General features: G+C 43.1%; 1 protein-coding gene across 2 annotated transcripts in view; it reads left to right on the plus strand.

Annotated features, from left to right (window-relative positions):
- KPNA5 (karyopherin subunit alpha 5) overlaps positions 1–20,962 on the plus strand; it is a 248,537-nt gene that overhangs the window by 117,928 nt on the left and 109,647 nt on the right. For both annotated transcript variants that reach the window (XM_069235362.1, XM_069235361.1), the window contains exon 8: positions 19,380–19,479. In XM_069235362.1, the coding sequence (XP_069091463.1) occupies positions 19,380–19,479 (100 nt within the window). The remainder of the gene's footprint in view (positions 1–19,379; positions 19,480–20,962) is intronic.

The following is a 20,962-nucleotide window of genomic DNA, read 5'->3' on the forward strand; positions in this document are numbered from 1 at the left end:
TCTGTACCGTTATGGCAAGTGTTCAGTTGGGGAGACTCAGGAAGGGTGTGTGCTAGATCAGCGGTGGGTGATGATCTTTTGAAAGTATTGAGGCATAATACCAGACAGAACTTTATCGCATTAGACTGCCTTTCATAGGGAGCACTCATGGGGGGCTGAGTTCTCCCTGAAAGAAGTTTACTAAAACGAGATGACATTTTGCAGCATAATGTTCACTTAATTTGGTGTAAGAGCTGGAGGCCCATTAATTATTTCCTCACTTTCATGGTCTGTTTAGGAGGAGAGCAATGTCTGGTTTCTTTCATGACCTGCTTTTCTGCTTTCGTGTTTTTTAAAATCTCTATTCCTGTACCAGTAGTTTAAACAAAAGATTAAACTTTTACATATAGATCATTTCTTTTTTGGTGAAGAAATCTCTTTTCAACTAATTTTGCAAACATTTATCCATTAGCATTCTTCTGGGTTACAAAACGCCAACTCTTTGGTTAGGTTCAGTTTTTGCTATGCACTTTTTTACCAGTAATTTACAAACATCTGCATACAATTGTGTGAAAGGTTTATGTCTAAACTGTATTTTTTTATATCTTAATATAACCAGTCGAGTGGGCATGGCTGGTGGGTGAACAGGCTTGGCAGCTTGGTTAGTGTACTGTGTAAGCAGGTGGCTAGCCTACTGCAAGTCTGACTGGTGGAAAAGTGCATGTAGATAGCACAACAAATAACACCACTCCCAACTAAACTATAGTAGTTTATTGCACCCCCTCTAACACTGAATAGTAGAACATACCAACCACCATAGCAGCACCAAAGCACCCCACAAAACGGGAATTCCACAGGTGAATCAATGCTGACCTTATTTAAAATCCTAGCAGAACGTCATACACCTTTAAAAAGCAGGACAAATGCCGCCAAAGAGGATCGCTTCAACAGTGGAAGCAATTTGGCACTGGAAACATAAGTAAAAGGGCAATGCACACAAGCACTGTAAAAAGTAATGTCACAAAATACAGTACAAACCAATGTGAAAATACCATGCTTGATAACGACGAGTTAATCAATTCTCCTATCTGTATGTATGCGCTATTTGTATAGTGTAAACATAGTCAGAGTGTGGAAAATCAGCATCAACAGAGTCCTCCAAAAAAATACTGACACCCTCCTTGAAAGAAATAGCTGAAAATCAGCACACATCAAATGAAAATTATTTATTTCATGTTTTACTGATGTACAGGTATAGCATAAATGTGATTCACAGTGCCGTACAAAAATCAGTTCATAAAAGCAATTTGAAATCCATTGAAAGAGATCTTGAGACCTCTTCAAAGAACATCTGAAGTTGAGCTGAACAACACTCCTATCCAAGGAAGACATTGCAAGTAACTACAGGAGTAAATAATACTTCTCATTGTCCACATCACAAATAAGTTTCTGCCTCTGATCCACTCGGAGTGAGACTCAAACCTGGCATATCATTCCCATTCTAGGGGCATGTATGGTTTCCACTGAGTTTTCTATGGCCATGTTTAAAAAAAATAAAACAATAGTGTGCGGAAGGTAGTATAGTATTGATGGTCGGAGTGGCCTAAAGAGCAATCTATAATAAAGAAAGTAAAAGTGCCTGCAAGGGAGTTATTTGGGAAAAACAATCAAGCACTTAAAATATTCAGTGATGCTCAAAAGAGACATAACTTGGGGCCTGATTTTGATTTCAACGGACAGGTTACTCCATCACAATGGTGACGGATATCCCGTCTGCCGAAATTTAAATCCCATATGAAATAATGGGAATAATATTTTGGCAGACAGGACCTCCGTCACCATTGTGACAGAGTAACCTGTCTGCCATAATATAAAGCAGGCCCTTAATCTATTGTACTTAGTCTATGAAACACTGGAATGAAGTGTTGACTAAATCACATAGACAGGTGTATATGCTTGTGTATGTTATATTGAAAACGTAATAAGCTAAGGGGCTCCAAATAAATAAAATTGCATAGTACATTGACAATGTGTTTATCTACAACAGAGTATGAACCTGGTGAGTTTTAGACATTTGGCAATGTACTGGTAATCCACTCTCTCATTTCAACAAAAGAATGCCCATCATAGTATTGAAACAACTCCTTGTTGGAGGGATGCAAATGGCCCAACGGAGAGATGAGTTGTACATTGATGTTTTGGTCCCAAACGTTACATATCCACAAGACCGTCTTCAGGACTGTGTTTTTTATGCAGAAATATAAAGAGGACCGCACTCTAAACATAAAAAAAACAAATAAAAAAAGCTATCATTCATCAGACACAAATGCCTGTTTCTGGCAAAATACACCTTCAGTGAATGGAGCAGTGAGGCAGAAAATACTGCTCTAATTGTGGTAGAAGTAGAGAACATCACCTCATTTAAAAATAGAACAAACAAAAATGGTATGCACCTTTGAAAGGAGTCCCTAAGAAAGGAGAAGATGGTGCCCTGATAGTTGGCATAAAAAAAGCGGTCACATCATTCCTTTGTGTGTGATTTCATCAGTTCATGCTGGCGACAGAAATGAGTGTGGGATCAGAGAAGCCCATCTTTGCACGAGTAGCAGAAAAAAGGAGGCACCAATTTGTTTAATGCGGTGCTTCTGACATCAAGTAGAAGCTTACTGTGTTGGAAAAGTCATAGTTGCGTCGATTTTCTTACACACAAGTGAGGCCGTGCGCCGTTTCTTCTCCGGTCGGGTAGGCGATGTCGTTTTTTCTCCCTTGCAAGACAGCGATGCGCTTATTTCCCATCAAACACCTTAGATTCTTGCAGGTTCATGATGACTTTGACACCCATCAGCGATGCATGCTAAATCCGGTCGCACAGTGTTAGAAAACTGCACCTTGTGGGGTTTACGTCGTTAACAGCAGCCACGGGCGGGTGTTGCGTCGATTCTCCAGCCCCAATGCGTCTATCTCTCAATCGCGATGCTCCCAGCCGCGATGCAGGTGGAGCGTCGATTTTAGCCGTGAAGCGGGTGGCGCTTTGTTTTGCAGCTGCGTTGCAGGTGGTACATTGAAAATTTCCCTGCACGGTGTTCTGTGCATGGATTTCAGTCCCTGTTCTGCCAAGTTCACCTTTCAAGGGCCCAGGGACTGGATGGGGCACCACTTGTCAGGGCAGGAGTCTCAGCAGAGGGATCGGGTGCAGTCAGAGGAAGTCTTTGATGGCCCTGAGACTTCAGAAAAGGGGGCAAGCTCAGCCCAAGCCCTTGGAGAGTCTTCTCAAGCAGGAATGCACAACAACGTCCAGTATTTGTCCCCTTTCACAGGTAGAAGCAGCAAATGTAGGAAAGCCCAACAAAGCACAGTCACAGGCAGGGGCAGCACTTCAGCTTTCTCCTTGGCAGAGGTTCGTCTGGAATCCAGAAGTGATCTAAAATCTGGGGTTTTGGGTCCATACTTATACCCCTTTCTGCCTTTGAAGACGGCAAACTTCAAAAGAAAGTCTCTGTTGTTCACAGGATCCTGCATTGCACAGGGCATGCCCCAGGCACACACCAGGGGGTTGGACACTGCATTGTGTGAGGGTAGGCACAGCCCATTCAGGTGTAAGTGACCACTCCTCCCACCACTCCAGCCCAGATGGTGAATCAGGATATGCAGGCTACACCCCAGCTCCCTTTGTGTCACTGTCTAGAGGAGATTCACAAACAGCCCAACTGTCAGTTTGACCCAGACAGGGAATCCACAAACAGGCAGAGTCATGGAAGGGTTAAAGCAAGAAAATACCCACTTTCTAAAAGTGGCATTTTCAAACTAACAATCTAAAAACCACCTTCACTAAAAGATGTATTTTTAAATTGTGAGTTCAGAGACTCCAAACCCCACATTTCTGTCTACTCTCAAAGCTAAATTGCACTTCAAGGATATTTAAAGGCAGCCCCATGTTAACCTATGCGAGAGATAGGCCTGGCAACAGTGAAAACCGAATTTGGCAGTATTTCACTGTTAGGACATGTAAAACACATCATATACACTACACCCTGCCACTGGGGCTACCTAGGGCCTATCTTAGGGGTGCCTTACATGTATAAAAAGGGAAGGTTAGGGCCTGCAAGTGGGTACACTTGCCAGGTGGAATTGGCAGGTTACAGCTGCACACACAGACACTGCAGTGGCAGGTCTGAGCCATGTTTACAGGGATACTCATGTGGCTGGCACAACCAGTGCTGCAGCCTCACCAGTAGCATTTGATATCCAGGCCCTGGGCACCTCTAGTGCACTTTACTAGGTACTTACTAGTAAATAAAATATGCCAGTCATGGAAGAGCCAATTACTCGCATAATTTAAACAGGATCACTTGCACTTTAGCACTGGCCAGCAGTGCCCAGAGTATCAAAAATAGCCAAAACAGAGTCCAGCACACAGTCTCTGGGAAGCAGAGCAATAAGACGGGAGACCACGCCAAGGATGCCTGGTCTGACACTGTACATATAACGCTACACTATGGCACTTCTTTCACATGATTCACGTTCACTGCGCTGTCACTTTCGGAGCACCTAAAACATTTTTTATATATAATTTGAGATATCCTTATTCTTGATTTCACCATATCTTAAATAAAATTGCTACATGGTGATTAAACCGGATATTGAGAGTTTTTATACAGTGGAAGTCAAGGGTCACACTTCCTCTTTGGGGGCCACAAATATTGTTTACAAGATGCACAGCTGAGCAGTTTCACTGGAAGAGATTAAACACCTCCTGTGAAGAGATTACAGATCTGAGGCTGCACTCCCAATTCAGAAGGTACAGAAGCTGTGGAGTAAAAGGAAGCTTCTTGCTGGGATAATTTCATTCAGTCCTGTTAGGCCTGACAGCCTTAGGGTGGTCATACCCCAACGTTTCCCCCGCCTCCCTCCATTTTTCTGACCCTGTTTTTAGGACTCTGTGCACTTTACCACTGCTGGCCAGTGCTAAAGTGCATATGCTCCCTCACCTAATCATGGTAACAATGGGTTCGATGGCATCTGTCGCTGTAGATACGCATGTTCTGCAATAGCTCGCCATCTGGTGTTGGGCCGGAGTGTTACAAGTTGTTTTTCTTCGAAGAAGTCTTTCGAGTCACGGGACCGAGTGACTCCTCCTTTTGTCTCCATTGCGCATGGGCGTCGACTCCATCTTCGATTGTTTTTTTTCCGCCATCGGGTTCGGACGTGTTCCTGTCGCTCCGAGTTTCGGAACGGAAAATTAGCTAATTTTGGAAGATTTTCGTCGGTATTGTTGCGTTCGGGATCGGCGTACTTAGATTCCACACCGCATCGAAGATCGAAGAGCTCCGGTGCCCTTCGGGGTAGTTTTTCGATCCTCCGTCGGGGCCTGGTCGGCCCGACCGCGTGCTGAAGAACGCCGATGGAACGGACCCCGTTCCGCTTCTGCCCCAAATGCCACAATAAATACCCCTACACAGACCAACATTTGGTCTGCAACCTGTGCCTGTCACCTGAGCACAGCGAAGACACCTGCGAGGCCTGTCGTGCGTTCCGGTCCCGAAAAACACTCCGAGACCGTCGAGCCAGAAGACTTCAAATGGCGTCCGCACCGACAGCCCAACGGGAGTTCGAGGAACAGGAAGAAGAAGGTACCTTCTCGATCCAAGACTCAGACTCCGAAGGATTCGACGATACACAAACCGTGAGTAAGACGTCGAAAACCACACAAAGAAACATTTACAAGGCCCAGGGGACGCCACTGCCACCAGGCCATGGCTCAACCCATAAATTCGGTGACCGACCGTCGGCACCGAAAAAGGCCCAAACAGTGCCGAGATCGTCCGACTCCGGTCGAGACACCGGCACGCAGCCTTCTCGGGACCGAGAAAGTGCTGGAGACAAGCCTCGACACCGAGATGCCGGTGTGGACACGGCTCGACGCCGAGACAGCGGCACCGAAACAGATCGACGCCGAGAGGTTTCGGCCCCGAAAAGGAAAAAAGTCACCTCTGAGCCGAAAAAACACGCAGACAAAGTTTCGACGCCGAAACAAACTGCAAGCGACCCAGCTTCAGGCTCTTATACAGAAGAGCACTCGCTAACCTCCCAAATGCAAAAGCATAGGTTTGAGGAAGAGCTACAAGCAACTGATGTGGACCATACGCAAAAGCGTATCTTCATTCAGCAGGGGACAGGAAAAATAAGCACCCTTCCCCCCATTAGGAGAAAGAGAAGGTTGGAGTTCCAGACGGAACAAGCACCACAACCAAAAGTGGTGAAAAGAGTTACACCACCACCCTCTCCTCCGCCCGTGATTAACGTTTCACCAGCACAAACTCCATCTCACTCCCCAGCTCACACCACCATGAGCCAGGGTGACCAAGATCAGGACGCATGGGACCTATACGACGCCCCAGTGTCAGATAACAGCCCGGAGGCATACCCTACAAAGCCATCTCCACCAGAAGACAGCACCGCGTACTCTCAGGTGGTGGCTAGAGCAGCACAATTTCATAACGTAAGCCTCCACTCAGAACAGGTCGAGGATGATTTCTTGTTCAACACACTCTCCTCCACCCACAGCTCCTACCAAAGCCTGCCTATGCTCCCTGGTATGCTCCGGCACGCAAAAGACATATTTAAGGAGCCGGTCAAAAGTAGGGCAATCACACCAAGGGTGGAAAAAAAGTATAAGCCGCCTCCTACGGACCCGGTTTTCATCACTACACAGCTGCCACCAGACTCTGTTGTTGTAGGAGCAGCTAGGAAAAGGGCCAACTCTCACACATCTGGAGATGCACCACCCCCAGATAAAGAAAGCCGCAAGTTCGATGCAGCTGGTAAGAGAGTCGCAGCACAAGCTGCAAACCAGTGGCGCATCGCGAACTCCCAGGCACTACTTGCGCGCTATGACAGAGCCCACTGGGACGAGATGCAACATCTCATTGAACATCTGCCCAAGGACTTCCAAAATAGGGCAAAACAAGTGGTTGAGGAGGGACAGACCATCTCCAACAACCAGATACGTTCCTCCATGGACGCTGCAGATACAGCTGCACGGACAATTAATACATCTGTAACTATCAGAAGGCATGCATGGCTCCGAACGTCTGGATTTAAACCAGAGATTCAACAAGCAGTTCTCAATATGCCTTTTAATGAAAAAGAACTGTTCGGTCCAGAAGTGGACACAGCGATTGAGAAACTCAAAAAAGATACGGACACTGCCAAAGCCATGGGCGCACTCTACTCCCCGCAGAGCAGAGGGAATTACAGCACATTCCGTAAAACGCCCTTTCGAGGGGGGTTTCGGGGTCAAAGCACACAAGCCAGCACCTCACAAGCAACACCGTCCACTTACCAGGGACAGTATAGAGGAGGTTTTCGGGGACAATATAGAGGAGGGCAATTCCCTAGAAATAGAGGGAGATTTCAAAGCCCCAAAACCCCTACTACTAAACAATGACTCACATGTCACTCACCCCCTCCACACAACACCAGTGGGGGGAAGAATAGGTCATTATTACAAAGCATGGGAGGAAATCACTACAGACACTTGGGTTCTAGCAATTATCCAACATGGTTATTGCATAGAATTTCTACAATTCCCTCCAAACATACCACCAAAAGCACAAAATTTAACAACACACCATTCCAATCTCCTGGAGATAGAAGTGCAGGCACTATTGCAAAAGAATGCAATCGAATTAGTGCCAAACACACAAATAAACACAGGAGTTTACTCACTGTACTTTCTGATACCAAAGAAGGACAAAACGCTGAGACCAATCCTAGACCTCAGAGTAGTGAACACTTTCATCAAATCAGACCACTTCCACATGGTCACACTACAAGAAGTATTGCCATTGCTAAAACTACACGACTACATGGCAACTTTAGACCTCAAGGATGCTTATTTCCATATACCAATACACCCATCGCACAGGAAATACCTAAGGTTTGTATTCAAAGGAATACATTACCAATTCAAGGTACTGCCTTTCGGATTAACAACCGCACCAAGAGTCTTTACCAAATGTCTAGCGGTAGTCGCTGCACACATAAGAAGGCAGCAAATACATGTGTTCCCATATTTGGACGACTGGCTAATCAAGGCCCATTCGTTCATACAGTGCTCAAATCACACAAATCACATCATACAAACCCTCTTCAAACTCGGGTTCACCGTCAATTTCACAAAATCCAAAATTCTGCCACGCAAGGTACAACAATACCTGGGAGCCATAATAGACACATCAAAGGGAGTAGCCACTCCAAGTCCACAAAGAATTCAAAATTTCAACACCATCATACAACGCATGTATCCAACACAAAAGATACAGGCAAAGATGGTATTACAACTCCTAGGCATGATGTCATCATGCATAGCCATTGTCCCAAACGCAAGACTGCACATGAGGCCCTTACAACAATGCCTAGCATCACAGTGGTCTCAAGCACAGGGTCACCTTCTAGATCTGGTGTTAATAGACCGCCAAACTTACCTCTCGCTTCTGTGGTGGAACAACATAAATTTAAACAAGGGGCGGCCTTTCCAAGACCCAGTGCCACAATACGTAATAACAACAGATGCTTCCATGACAGGGTGGGGAGCACACCTCGATCAACACAGCATACAAGGACAATGGAACGTACATCAAACAAAACTGCATATCAATCACCTAGAACTTCTAGCAGTTTTTCAAGCACTAAAAGCTTTCCAACCAATAATAGTTCACAAATACATTCTCGTCAAAACAGACAACATGACAACAATGTATTATCTAAACAAGCAGGGAGGGACGCACTCCACGCAGTTAAGCCTGCTAGCACAAAAAATTTGGCATTGGGCAATTCACAACCAAATTCGCCTAATTGCACAGTTTATACCAGGGATACAAAATCAACTCGCAGACAATCTCTCTCGAGATCACCAACAGGTCCACGAATGGGAAATTCACCCCCAAATTCTGAACACTTATTTCAAACTCTGGGGAACACCTCAGATAGACTTGTTTGCGACAAGGGAGAACGCAAAATGCCAAAACTTCGCATCCAGGTACCCACACAAACAATCCCAAGGCAATGCCCTATGGATGAACTGGTCAGGGATGTTTGCTTACGCTTTTCCTCCTCTCCCTCTCCTTCCTTACCTGGTAAACAAACTCAGTCAAAGCAAACTCAAACTCATATTGATAGCACCAACTTGGGCAAGGCAACCCTGGTACACAACGCTGCTAGACCTATCAGTGGTACCCTGCATCAAATTGCCCAACAGGCCAGATCTGTTAACACAGCACAACCAAAAGATCAGACACCCAGATCCAGCATCGCTGAATCTAGCAATCTGGCTCCTGAAATCCTAGAATTCGGGCACTTACAACTTACCCAAGAATGTATGGAAGTCATAAAACAAGCAAGAAGGCCATCCACCAGGCACTGCTATGCAAGTAAATGGAAGAGGTTTGTTTGCTACTGCCATATTAATCAAATACAACCATTACACACAACTCCAGAACATGTAGTGGGTTACTTGCTTCACTTACAAAAATCTAACCTAGCTTTCTCTTCCATTAAGATTCACCTTGCAGCAATATCTGCATACCTGCAGACTACCTATTCAACTTCCCTATATAGAATACCAGTCATTAAAGCATTCATGGAGGGCCTTAGGAGAATTATACCACCAAGAACACTACCTGTTCCTTCATGGAACCTAAATGTTGTCCTAACTAGACTTATGGGTCCACCTTTTGAACCCATGCACTCCTGCGATATACAGTTCCTAACCTGGAAGGTGGCATTTCTCATCGCCATTACTTCCCTGAGAAGAGTAAGCGAGATTCAGGCGTTTACTATACAGGAACCTTTTATACAACTACACAAAAATAAAGTCGTCCTAAGGACCAATCCTAAATTTTTGCCAAAGGTTATTTCACCGTTCCATCTAAATCAAACAGTGGAACTTCCAGTGTTCTTTCCACAGCCAGATACCGTAGCTGAAAGGGCACTACATACATTAGATGTCAAAAGAGCATTGATGTATTACATTGACAGAACAAAGAACATCAGAAAGACTAAACAACTCTTTATTGCATTTCAAAAACCTCATGCAGGAAACCCAATTTCAAAACAAGGTATAGCCAGATGGATAGTTAAATGCATCCAAATCTGCTACCTTAAAGCTAAACGACAGCTGCCCATTACACCAAGGGCACACTCAACCAGAAAGAAAGGTGCTACCATGGCCTTTCTAGGAAACATCCCAATGCAAGAAATATGTAAGGCAGCCACATGGTCTACGCCTCACACATTCACCAAGCACTACTGTGTAGACGTGTTATCCGCACAACAAGCCACAGTAGGTCAAGCCGTATTAAGGACATTATTTCAAACTACTTCCACTCCTACAGGCTGATCCACCGCTTTTGGGGAAATAACTGCTTACTAGTCTATGCAGAACATGCGTATCTACAGCGACAGATGCCATCGAACTGAAAATGTCACTTACCCAGTGTACATCTGTTCGTGGCATCAGTCGCAGTAGATTCGCATGTGCCCACCCGCCTCCCCGGGAGCCTGTAGCAGTTTGGAAGTTACCTTCAATTATTTATATATGTATCATCTCAACCTTAAATAGGTGCATAATTAGTAACTCCATTTCATGGGCACTATTACTACAATTCAACTCCTACCTCACCCTCTGCGGGGAAAAACAATCGAAGATGGAGTCGACGCCCATGCGCAATGGAGACAAAAGGAGGAGTCACTCGGTCCCGTGACTCGAAAGACTTCTTCGAAGAAAAACAACTTGTAACACTCCGGCCCAACACCAGATGGCGAGCTATTGCAGAACATGCGAATCTACTGCGACTGATGCCACGAACAGATGTACACTGGGTAAGTGACATTTTCATTCTTACTCAAGTGGCATATTTAATTTACCTGTAAGTCTCTAGTACAGTGCACTACATGTGCCCGAGGCCTGTAAATTAAATGCTAATAGTGGGCCTGCAGCACTGACTGTGCCACCCACATACGTCGCCCCTTAGCCATGTCTCAGGCCTGCCATTGCAAAGTCTGTGCGCAGTTTCACTGCTACTTCGACTTGGCATTTAAAACTACTTGCCAAGCCTTAAACTCCCCTTTTTCTTCATATACATCACCCCTAAGATAGGCCCTAGGTAACCCATAGGGCAGGGTGCTATTTAAGTAAAAGGCAGGACATGTACCTATATGTTTTACATGTCCTGGTAGTGAAAAACTCACCAGTTTGTCTACTGTGAGGCCTGCTCCTCTCATAGACTAGCATTAGAACTGCCCTTATATACTTTTAAGTGGGAGAGTCTGCTCTTGTAGGAATAGCCCTGTCATGTTTAGCATTGCCACAATGCTAACAGAAAATCCTGCTTACTGGTGAAGTTGGATTTAATATTACTATTTTGGAAATGCCCCTTTTAGAAAGTGGGTATTTCTCTGCACTTACTGCCATCTGTGCCTTACAGCCTGTCTGCAGTCCACTTCTGGTCTGTGCTAGTTGACAGCTCCCCTTATGAATTCCACCCAGACAACTATAGACACAGGACACCCAGTCATATCTGCATACTGAATGGGTCTCCCTGGGTAGGAAGGGTGGAGGGACTCTCTCTTACATTTCAAAGGCCAGTGGCCTGCTCTCACACAAAGGACTGCTAACCCCCCACAGGGATCCTGGCAGACAGGACTGGGCTGAAAGGGGAACATATGCACTTCAGAACCACTCTTTGAAGTCTCTCTCACTTCAACAGCATTTTTGGGTATATAAACTGGGTCTCCAACCCCACCAAGTCAGACAGTTCTGGACCCACACTTGGACTCTGTCAAAGAGACTGCATGGTTGCCCAAAGGATTCATCTAGACGGCTTGGCTGAAGGGCTGATTTCCTGCTTGTTGCCCTGCTGCCTGGTTCGCCTGACTCTGCTGGAAGGACTTTGCCTTCTTCCTAAAGTGCTCTCCAAGGGCTTGGATTGAGCTTGTCTCCTGTTCCTGAAGTCTCAGGGCCAACAAAGACTTAACCTCTTCAGAAAATCCTCGTGCGTTGGAAAATCAACGCTTCATCTGCAGACATCGCTGTAACGCCTGCATTGCAGCTGAAAAATGGCCGTACCACCGATCAGAACGACACAGCACTGGCTTCCTGACTGGAAATTCGATGCAGCGCCTGGTCATGGCGAAAAATTCCCCGCATCTCCTTCCCGATCAGTGCAGCACCTGCGCCTTCTACTAGTGCTTCAAGGATTTTCAACACATCGTCCCTGGGTGTACAAATATCCCTTCATCGCAGTGAGGAACCAAGATTGTGCTCATGAACAATTACGCATCACATTGCAGCATGGAAAGAAACAACGATTCATCTGTGTCACGCCTGAAATTCTGTCGCAACACTCTATTTTTCCACACATCTCCTCCTCTGCGGTCCCTGTGCGTCGTATTTTTGACGCAACCCTGGTACTTTGTGTTTTAAGGATACAACCACTGTTTTTAAGAACTGAGACCCTTTGAATGTTCAAAAAGTGATATTTCAACTTATGCTTATTGGATTTTTGTTGTTTTTACCTTATTTTATTTAGATAAATATTAACTATTTTTTTAAACCTGCGTGGTGTATTTTTGTGGTGTTTTCACTGTGTTACTGATCATAGCCAAATCCACAGTGACTACAGGGGATGCTGCTGAGCACACAGCTCTGATTCTCCAGGTGAGGCGATCTGTGGCACGTGAATCTGCCCAATATGACAGGGCGTAACAGGTGAGTGAGTATTAAAACGTCAGACTGTTGTAACGCTAAGGAGGTTGGGTTGATGAAATCAGAGCGCTTATCTTGAAACTTGAAGTAAAGTGTCTGTGCTTGCCGTGCTTTCTACTTGAATTAAAGTCTCTGTACTTGCTGTGCTTACTATTTGAAGTAGAGTCTCGGTACACACTCATGACTGTGCACTCTTTGGGGTGGTGGTGGAGTTGTCCCCAACACAGCGATCGTCGCCACTGTTTTAATAAGATATTTCACTCCATAGGTAAATATTCTACCCTTATTTGCTCCACCACAACTTCCAGTCAGCTGAGTGGTACAAGTGATAGTTGGAATGTTCGGGCATTACACCATCAGGGAAGGGAAACAACCACTGTGGAAAATAAGAAGGGGAGTAGGCTGGATGGGGAAAACCATTTAGGATAGTAGGATATAAAAATGAGCTTGTCCCTCATTGGAGGCCAGGGGAAGGTTGGGGGGCAGAGGTTGGACAGCTGCATGGAGGTTTAACCCCTGCCTGCCATGATGTGTGTATGTTTATGCAATATCTATATATATATATATATATATATATATATATATATATCTCTATATATATATAGTCATAAATGTTTCCTGAAAGCACCATTTCATGACATACAAAATATGTCAGCATGGCAGGCAGTGGGTTAGGATAGAGCTAGGTGTCTGCTGGCTAGTGGCAGGAGGAGATGCCTAAGCCAATCACACCTATTCACAGCAGTCCGCTGTGTATTTTAAATCCTGATGGAGACAAGTTGGATGAATGAGGCACTCACACTGGACAGAAAGAGTGGGATTTAAGTTGCCTAGACAAATTGAGTGTACCCAGATAAGAATGTGGGACATCAGTTTATGAATGTAACTCAAATACACATGTAGGTTGAGAGACTGTTTCATGGTACATCATACCAAAATCTGTTATGAGTTTTGATTGGTAAAAGCAACAGTCGTCATACCCACATCCATCCAGTGCAAGGTATCACTCACCATATGAATTGTGGCTGTCTTGATGCCACAATTGGAGCTAAAACCATACTTAGGTGTGTCAAAGAGATCAAATAATCTACCGACCCAACATCAGATACCATTAAGAAACAAGTATGGCCTCATGCTGAGAATTAAGTCTTCCCTGTGCAAGCTTTATACCAAACAGAGATGCACAATCAGATGTGGGATGCTTTCAGGATGACTGAAGAAAAGAAGGCCAGAGATTTGCATTGCTCCTTCTTGGATTCTTTTTGGCATTTGGTATTGGTAAACATGATCTTCTGGTTAGAGTCCGCATCATAGAAGACATTTTATTTGTCTACTAGATATCATTCTTTGGGGGCCAATCCTCAACAGTGACCTTATCGCCATATAAATCTCACCCTTCTCTTGTGTTTTTCAACAGGGCTGACTCCTATTCTTTGATACACGACTATTCCCATTAGTTACATTAATGGCGTCCTTAGAATTCCCTTCTATAACCAATTCTGATTCTAGCAGCCTTTGTTTAATCTGTTGTAAAACAAAAATAACCCATCTTTTTACGCATGTTCTCCTTTTTTGTGGTCCTGGATAGCTTGTGTTATTTGTCCAATAGTGAATGAATGTCTGCTAAATGGTTCCCCACTCCATTTACCTTTTGTTAAACATCATAAGTGGAAGGACTAAATTAATTGATACTTTTGACTTTTCTGTAAATTCATCAAAACGGTATGCTCAAGAGACGCAGATCGCATAAACGTCAATCATTCCAGGTGGGCCATAGCAAGTCTGTCACGACTCACGTGGTGTAAAAGCCTAGCATGTGCACTGTAAACCAGTCGTGTGATTTTGAAGATTGTACGTAAATGCCCTTTGGTGAGTTTGTTTTGATCTGTCTGTTTTAAATAAGCATTTTAACCTGCTGGCTAAATGCAGCATTGTTCTACTCCCCAAAGAATATAATTAATAAGCATCTCTCGCACTTCCTTCCACTCACGGAAAGATGTGACTTGGATGCAGATCAAAAACGCTCCTAAGACAGTATGCCGCAGTTCTGCCTCCTGTTTGACCGCTGTCCACCAAAAGCAGGCTTCCAGTGATCAAAAGCCTACTCATACCAGTGGCTGACAGTCTTTCACTACATCCTGGTCTGAAGGGAAGTTTGACTGCTCATGCATGCAGACTTTCACACAGAGATTCCTTTCATCTGTTGTGGCTACTGGGTGTACAGAGGGTACATCCTCAGTGAATCCATTGAATGTTGTGGGGCAAACTAATGATATACAACCTTTCTCTTTGGGGGAAGATATTTGAGAGGTGCCAAGAAGGGTTGGGTTTTAGACTGATCATGAAGATGCTTCAAGTGGGAGATGCATTGGGTGAGGCTAAGCAACAGAGTGAGAAAATCTTAAACAAGGATTCCCTACACCATCTTAGAATGATGGGACATAAAGCCTTATTGGAAAGGCACAAGAACAGCATCCTGTCTTTTGAGAAAGGTAAGCGAAGATTGTTAGGGAATTTTGATTTACTCAGAAAATTCTAACCCTCACTAATGGGTCATTTGAAGAAAAAAAACAATCAAGCACCATTATAAGGCCCCTGATCCCATTACTCACACCTCAGATTGCTGGTTGTATCTCAAAGGACTAAAAGAAAGTACTGTAGTTTCTGTCTTGAGTAAAGACTCAAGCTCCTGTTGAATATTTGAATCTGGATGATACTTAGGGTCAAGAAAACTGAGCTGGTTCACTACAGAAAACGATCCAAGAAATCTCTGCAAGAAGAGCTAGCCACAGTACCTGGAGCTGGATCTTTAGCTGTGGCCCTTATCAGGAGTCTGAAGCAAGCATTTTTCCCACGGGAACAAGTGGTATCCAGAGAACAGTCTACAAAGTTTTGGGGTGAATTGGAGCAAAATACCTTTTCATAAAAGTCCTAAAAGGTGAGACTGTTTCATCTCTGATGGACTGGGACAAGTTGCTGAAGCTACCTGATTAAGGTGCCTCCCCAGCAGTCATGATGTTCTATATCGACCCATCTGGAGCGTTTTGCTTTAAGAAACTGCTTTGGCAGACCTCGTGAACAATGCATCCACCCAAGGAGCACTCCGTATATGTAGCTCCATGTTTTGCACTGCAGATGAATTCCGCTTCCTAAACATTTCTAATTAAATAATCTGTGTATAACAAAATCGACCAAAGTGTAGCAGACGAAGAAATAATTTAAACAGCTTAAGGTTTTCTCACTCAGCTTTTTGCAGTCTGGCTCAGAACTTCAACAGGACTGCAGACTGTCTAATTAGTTTTCCTTGCAAGATGGATCATGTACCTTAAAGTTGCACTGACTTTAAAAATTCCCGTTTTTTTAAATGGATGCTTTTCATAATTGTCTGACGTCTGATTCCCAACTTCCTTTTGTTTCTATTTTATGTCTTGTTGTTTGTAACTGATTTACCTCTTTACTTTAATCTTAATTAGGTGTTGCTGCAAATGTACTGGATGAACTCTGAAGATGGTTTGACTGTGTTGAAGCTCAGCCTTTGCTCCTGTCAAGCGCGCCCCCCCCCCCCCCCCCCCCCCCCACAGATTAGCAATCCAGGTGTCTACACCTATCACCTGCCTCAGATAGAGCTGTAGATAATCTTGGAAAATGTAAGCAGGTTTTTAAAACCGGGTTGGACCGCATCAAGATGAAACGATATACCACAAACATTATGATTTTGTTTGCAGGCTCACATCCATGGTTATAGAGCTTCCACGTTTTGGCACAAAATGTTGTGGCACCGCACTCCAGCAACCCAAGTTAGTCCTTTTAGTCAAAAGATTGACAATAAAACTTAGAATATCATCAGGGTTAATGGCATATTATTTTCCACAAGAAGTACAGTGTAAGGTAATTCCATTATTAGCTACCCGCAGTGTGTGAGTACCTTGGAAGTTCTGGTGCTTTTCCTATTGTATTTTATAAATATCTTCTACCTTGGTTTAGTACAGCATCTTCTCACCCATTAAGAGACTGTAGAGTGTGCCAGCCTGCTTACCGATCATACTAAATGGATCTCATGTCGGCCCTCGTTGGCATTCGCTTCCAGTGTCTCAAGGGGTGTGTTCCAAAGTAGTTTGTATTGTGAATCAGGTTTTCTATAGCTGTTACACTCCGAACTAACCACCCACATGCCTCTATTAACCTTGAGATCCTCTGGTGCCCACCTTTTGATACTGCCTAAATAAAGGAAAACCAAGCCGTGGGGTTATTTGCTGTGGATCTTACCTCCATGTCTTTGGAACGCCCTTCCCCATTGTTTGAGAAGTCTGTGGACGAGTATGTTATGAAGATAGATATAAAGATGATGTTGTTCCTTAAACCCTAACCTATAATCTCTAGTATCTCCTTGCATCGTGTAGTCATGTTATCCACTACTTCTAGTATTTGGTGCCTTGGTACCCTATAGCTATCTATCCAAGCTCTTTTCAAATGTCTAAGCCCAGTAATATAACATGACTGATAAGAAAGATGATACAGTTCAGCTTTAAAAGCAGCCTCGTCCTCTTAGAGAAAGACAATGCTAAGTAGCATTTGCATGTTTGAAAATGTTCCTTTGTCTCACAACGCATTGACCAGTGTTAGACAGAATGTGATCAGTGTTTCAAAACGGTACTTAGTTAAAGCCAAGGAATTAAATCTTCCAGTACTTTGTCACTTTTAAGCCATATGTTTACATGAAGCTCTAACCTTGTTAAGAAATAATCCCTTTAATGTAAGCTAGGAGCTTCTCAGGGGGCTTTTGAGCCTTGTGAATTAAGTGCACAATGGGGTTTACACAAGACATTTGGCAAATGTTCTCAGTTTTGTTAGTAAAAAAATGACACTCATTCACACAGTATGATATCTTCCCGGAGGGTGGGAATAAGATTTGTAAAGTACCCTGTAACTGCAATGATTAGATGTCGTGTCCATATGCTTACCATTATATTAATTTACTGCCTTTAAAACTTACTGATTTTAGATAACGTTTTGTGAAATTGTGCTGTAAAACTTTCACTGTTTGACTCCGCTATTTTCAAAATTATTTTGGAAAGAGAACTCCCTCGTATCCCTTATAAAAGGTCATGCTCAATCGGCCTTAAATTGTTGGGCTATTGGAATATTTCCTATGTGGCTGTTCGTAACTGCCCCTTTATTTCCTAATTTGCAGTGGATGGGTCCTAATGCCTCTTTGTGGCGTTGCTCGCATCGGTTTCTTTGTTAGATTTACGGCTATAAATATATCCCTTGCCACAGCAAGGATACAGTTGTTCTAGCCCTGAGACAATGGCCAGGGTTTTTTGTTTCCCGGAAGTGACCTTGTCACAAGCAAACGAAAATGTTCAGTCTTTTATCTATATCTCTCTGTTTCAATCTTTGAATTACTGTATCCCATTAATTCTGTTTCACATTTGTGTTTGGAATAATTTTCGAAATAACCACTAGCTCCCAGAAAGCCATTTTAAAATCCGATTTCTTAAACTATTTTCTGAGGAACACGGTTTAAGTCATTACTGTATTGTCTATTTAGTAACATTTATTCGTAAGTTACATTTAGCAACTTTTTTTTGGTAATCACTTTGTAGTTAAGTTTGAGTTATTTGGAATTGTTATATTAGCAATATTTTTAAATGTGTTTTCTGTGCTTTGCTTGTCAAAAATAGGTTTTGCAGGCGAAGCTGTGAAACTTATTAAAGTGTTTTCGGAATAAATTCGCTACCATTACAAATTCTTTAGTTTATATTTTTCTGTAGGGAAGTTGTGCTTCGAAGTTTCAGGGGCGTCACATGTGCTAAATTCTGTATGTGGAATTTTAATTTCACACTCCTCTAAAAGGAACCTTCATCTTGAAGCTGGTGTATTTACGCTTTTCAAAAAATGTACTTAAGAAAATAATTTATTTTCACATTTTTACAATTATCCGGAAGCAAATATGTGATTTAAAAATTAATTCATATGCTTTTCCTGACTGCAAGAAAGGGATTCACTTACATTACGTTTGCTTAATTTAATATATTGATAGACTGTTGCATGCTGTTAAAATAAAATTAACGTGATTAATTAAGGGTAAAATGATAAACGAATCATGCCTTTTGACAATTGACCGAATAACCTCAGTTAAGATGTTTTTCTTATTAAGGCTATTTCAATTAGATTCTCCAGTGAACACTTGGGAAAGGGCCATTGGTCACCCGAAACACACCAGGTTGGTGGGGAGATAGATGATCTTCACCTGTTGCTTGACGCAATCGTCAGCAAAGAGATTGATGAAAAAAAATATATAAAAAATGAATTACTCTTGTGGAGCCTGGTGCGTCTGGCAGTGCGGTGCGGTCATTAAACAATGATGTTTCCATTTTCTGCTTGATTTGTTGACAGTGTCTCGTTGTGTGCACTCACTACATATGTCTGCAGAACAAAGTATCAGGAACTGTTACAAACGTTTCAGGGGTGTGCAGTAACATGAAGGAGGGGTTTAGGTACTCGAGGTACATAAGTAAGGTTCATTTGTCATGTGTTTTAAAATAATATCCAGTCATGAACAAATGACAGTTCCTGAAGTTCTAGATGCTCAGTATTACAAATTTAATTTAACTGTTTCTTTTGTCAACAGGCTTCTGTCAAACGCAACTCGGCTGACGACAACTAGAAACGCAGTGTGGGCTCTTTCGAATCTGTGCCGAGGCAAGAATCCCCCTCCAGATTTTAGCAAGGTACGGTTAAAATCGCATCCTCCTCTCCTTATAACCGTGGTTGTGCCTTACTTCGACATAGCTAGCAGTCTCCTATTGAGATATTCACTTTTTTTTTAACTTAATGAATTATTTATTTGATTTGCTTAAATTAATTGCCCATTACTGATTAAAAAAAAAAAAAAAATGAAATATTCTAAGAAAACACAAACTCAATGTCACCTTAATGTTAAAAGTATATAACGAAATAGCATATTAAATTGAACAGGTTAGTCTTCAATCACTGCTCTTCCAGATGCAAATCCAGAGCTACTGGTACAGGGTAATGTTCATGAAAGGGTTGGAAAGCATTCCGTAGACCCTTTGGGTCAAGGGCCAGTCCAAGAGTAAATAGTTGGGTGATTCGGCATAAATAAACAGACATTGCAGCCTAAGTGGGCCCTTTAACAACAACAAAAAACTTTAGCCTGGGCCACAAATTAAAGGTGCATATGTGTCTTTTGTGAAACTGTTAACTTTGGTGGATCAGTTTGTATTAATATTTTTTGTCCATCTCGTATCGTTTTTTCTGGTTTTGTGACCGTTTTGTGGATGTATTGCATCTGTAGATGGATCACCATTTCATAGTTACTCAGAGGAATCTGATACTATAACCATTACCTCTGCTCCTAAGGGGTGGTGCATTTTGACAATTATCTGGATACAAACAAAGACTGGATGGCTTATGGTCTGACTGTGGAACAGGTCCCCAGTCACTAGAGTAGTCTGGTTCCTTAATGATAACCTAAGACCTGGGCAAAAAAGGTAAGAGCCTGACTCTTTTTCAGCTATGAGCTTTTATTTGTAGTGGGATGCATACATCTAGTCCTGGAATTGATCTAGAGAGTGTGAGATCTAGTTGGAACATGTACTCGTGCAGTAGATAGACAGGTGAGGGTGACTCGAGTCAGGAGGCAGCTGAGAGTCAGATTTCCAATTCTGACTTGCAGAAGTCCTTTGCTCCTATGGATCTGAAACTAAGATTATATCTGACGCATAGAAGAGTCGAAAAAAGTCTCTGCCCACGAGGTAGTAGTGCATGCTTGGGCTTTCAGTTCTGTCTGTGTAAAAGTCTTAAGTTGATCTGGAAATAAAAAGAGGTGTGGGCAGATAGTTGAGATAAGACCCAGGCTAGGCAGTGAGGCCCTTGCCCCTGGTTGAAGCTGAACTTGGCACCTATGCGTAGGCTGGACTGAAGGTTATTTTTCTAAGTTGGAAACAAATCCACTGGTAAAATGAAAAGAGAGACGAAGAATGATTTGCTCCTTATACTCAAAAAGTTTTAGGCAAGGAGGTTGGGCCTTCGATTTCCATGAGGATGTGTAGGCAAGCTTTAGCGATCTGTAGTATTTACAGCTGTTGGGAACTGAAAATTCATGACAAAGTTCAGTCTAGTCACAGTGTGCCTTCCTGAGCCATAGGCCTCTGGAGACAAAGAACCTAAATCTCTAGCGATCATGGAAAA

The sequence above is a fragment of the Pleurodeles waltl genome, chromosome 5 (genome assembly GCF_031143425.1).
Source record: "Pleurodeles waltl isolate 20211129_DDA chromosome 5, aPleWal1.hap1.20221129, whole genome shotgun sequence".
Lineage (NCBI taxonomy): Eukaryota > Metazoa > Chordata > Amphibia > Caudata > Salamandridae > Pleurodeles > Pleurodeles waltl.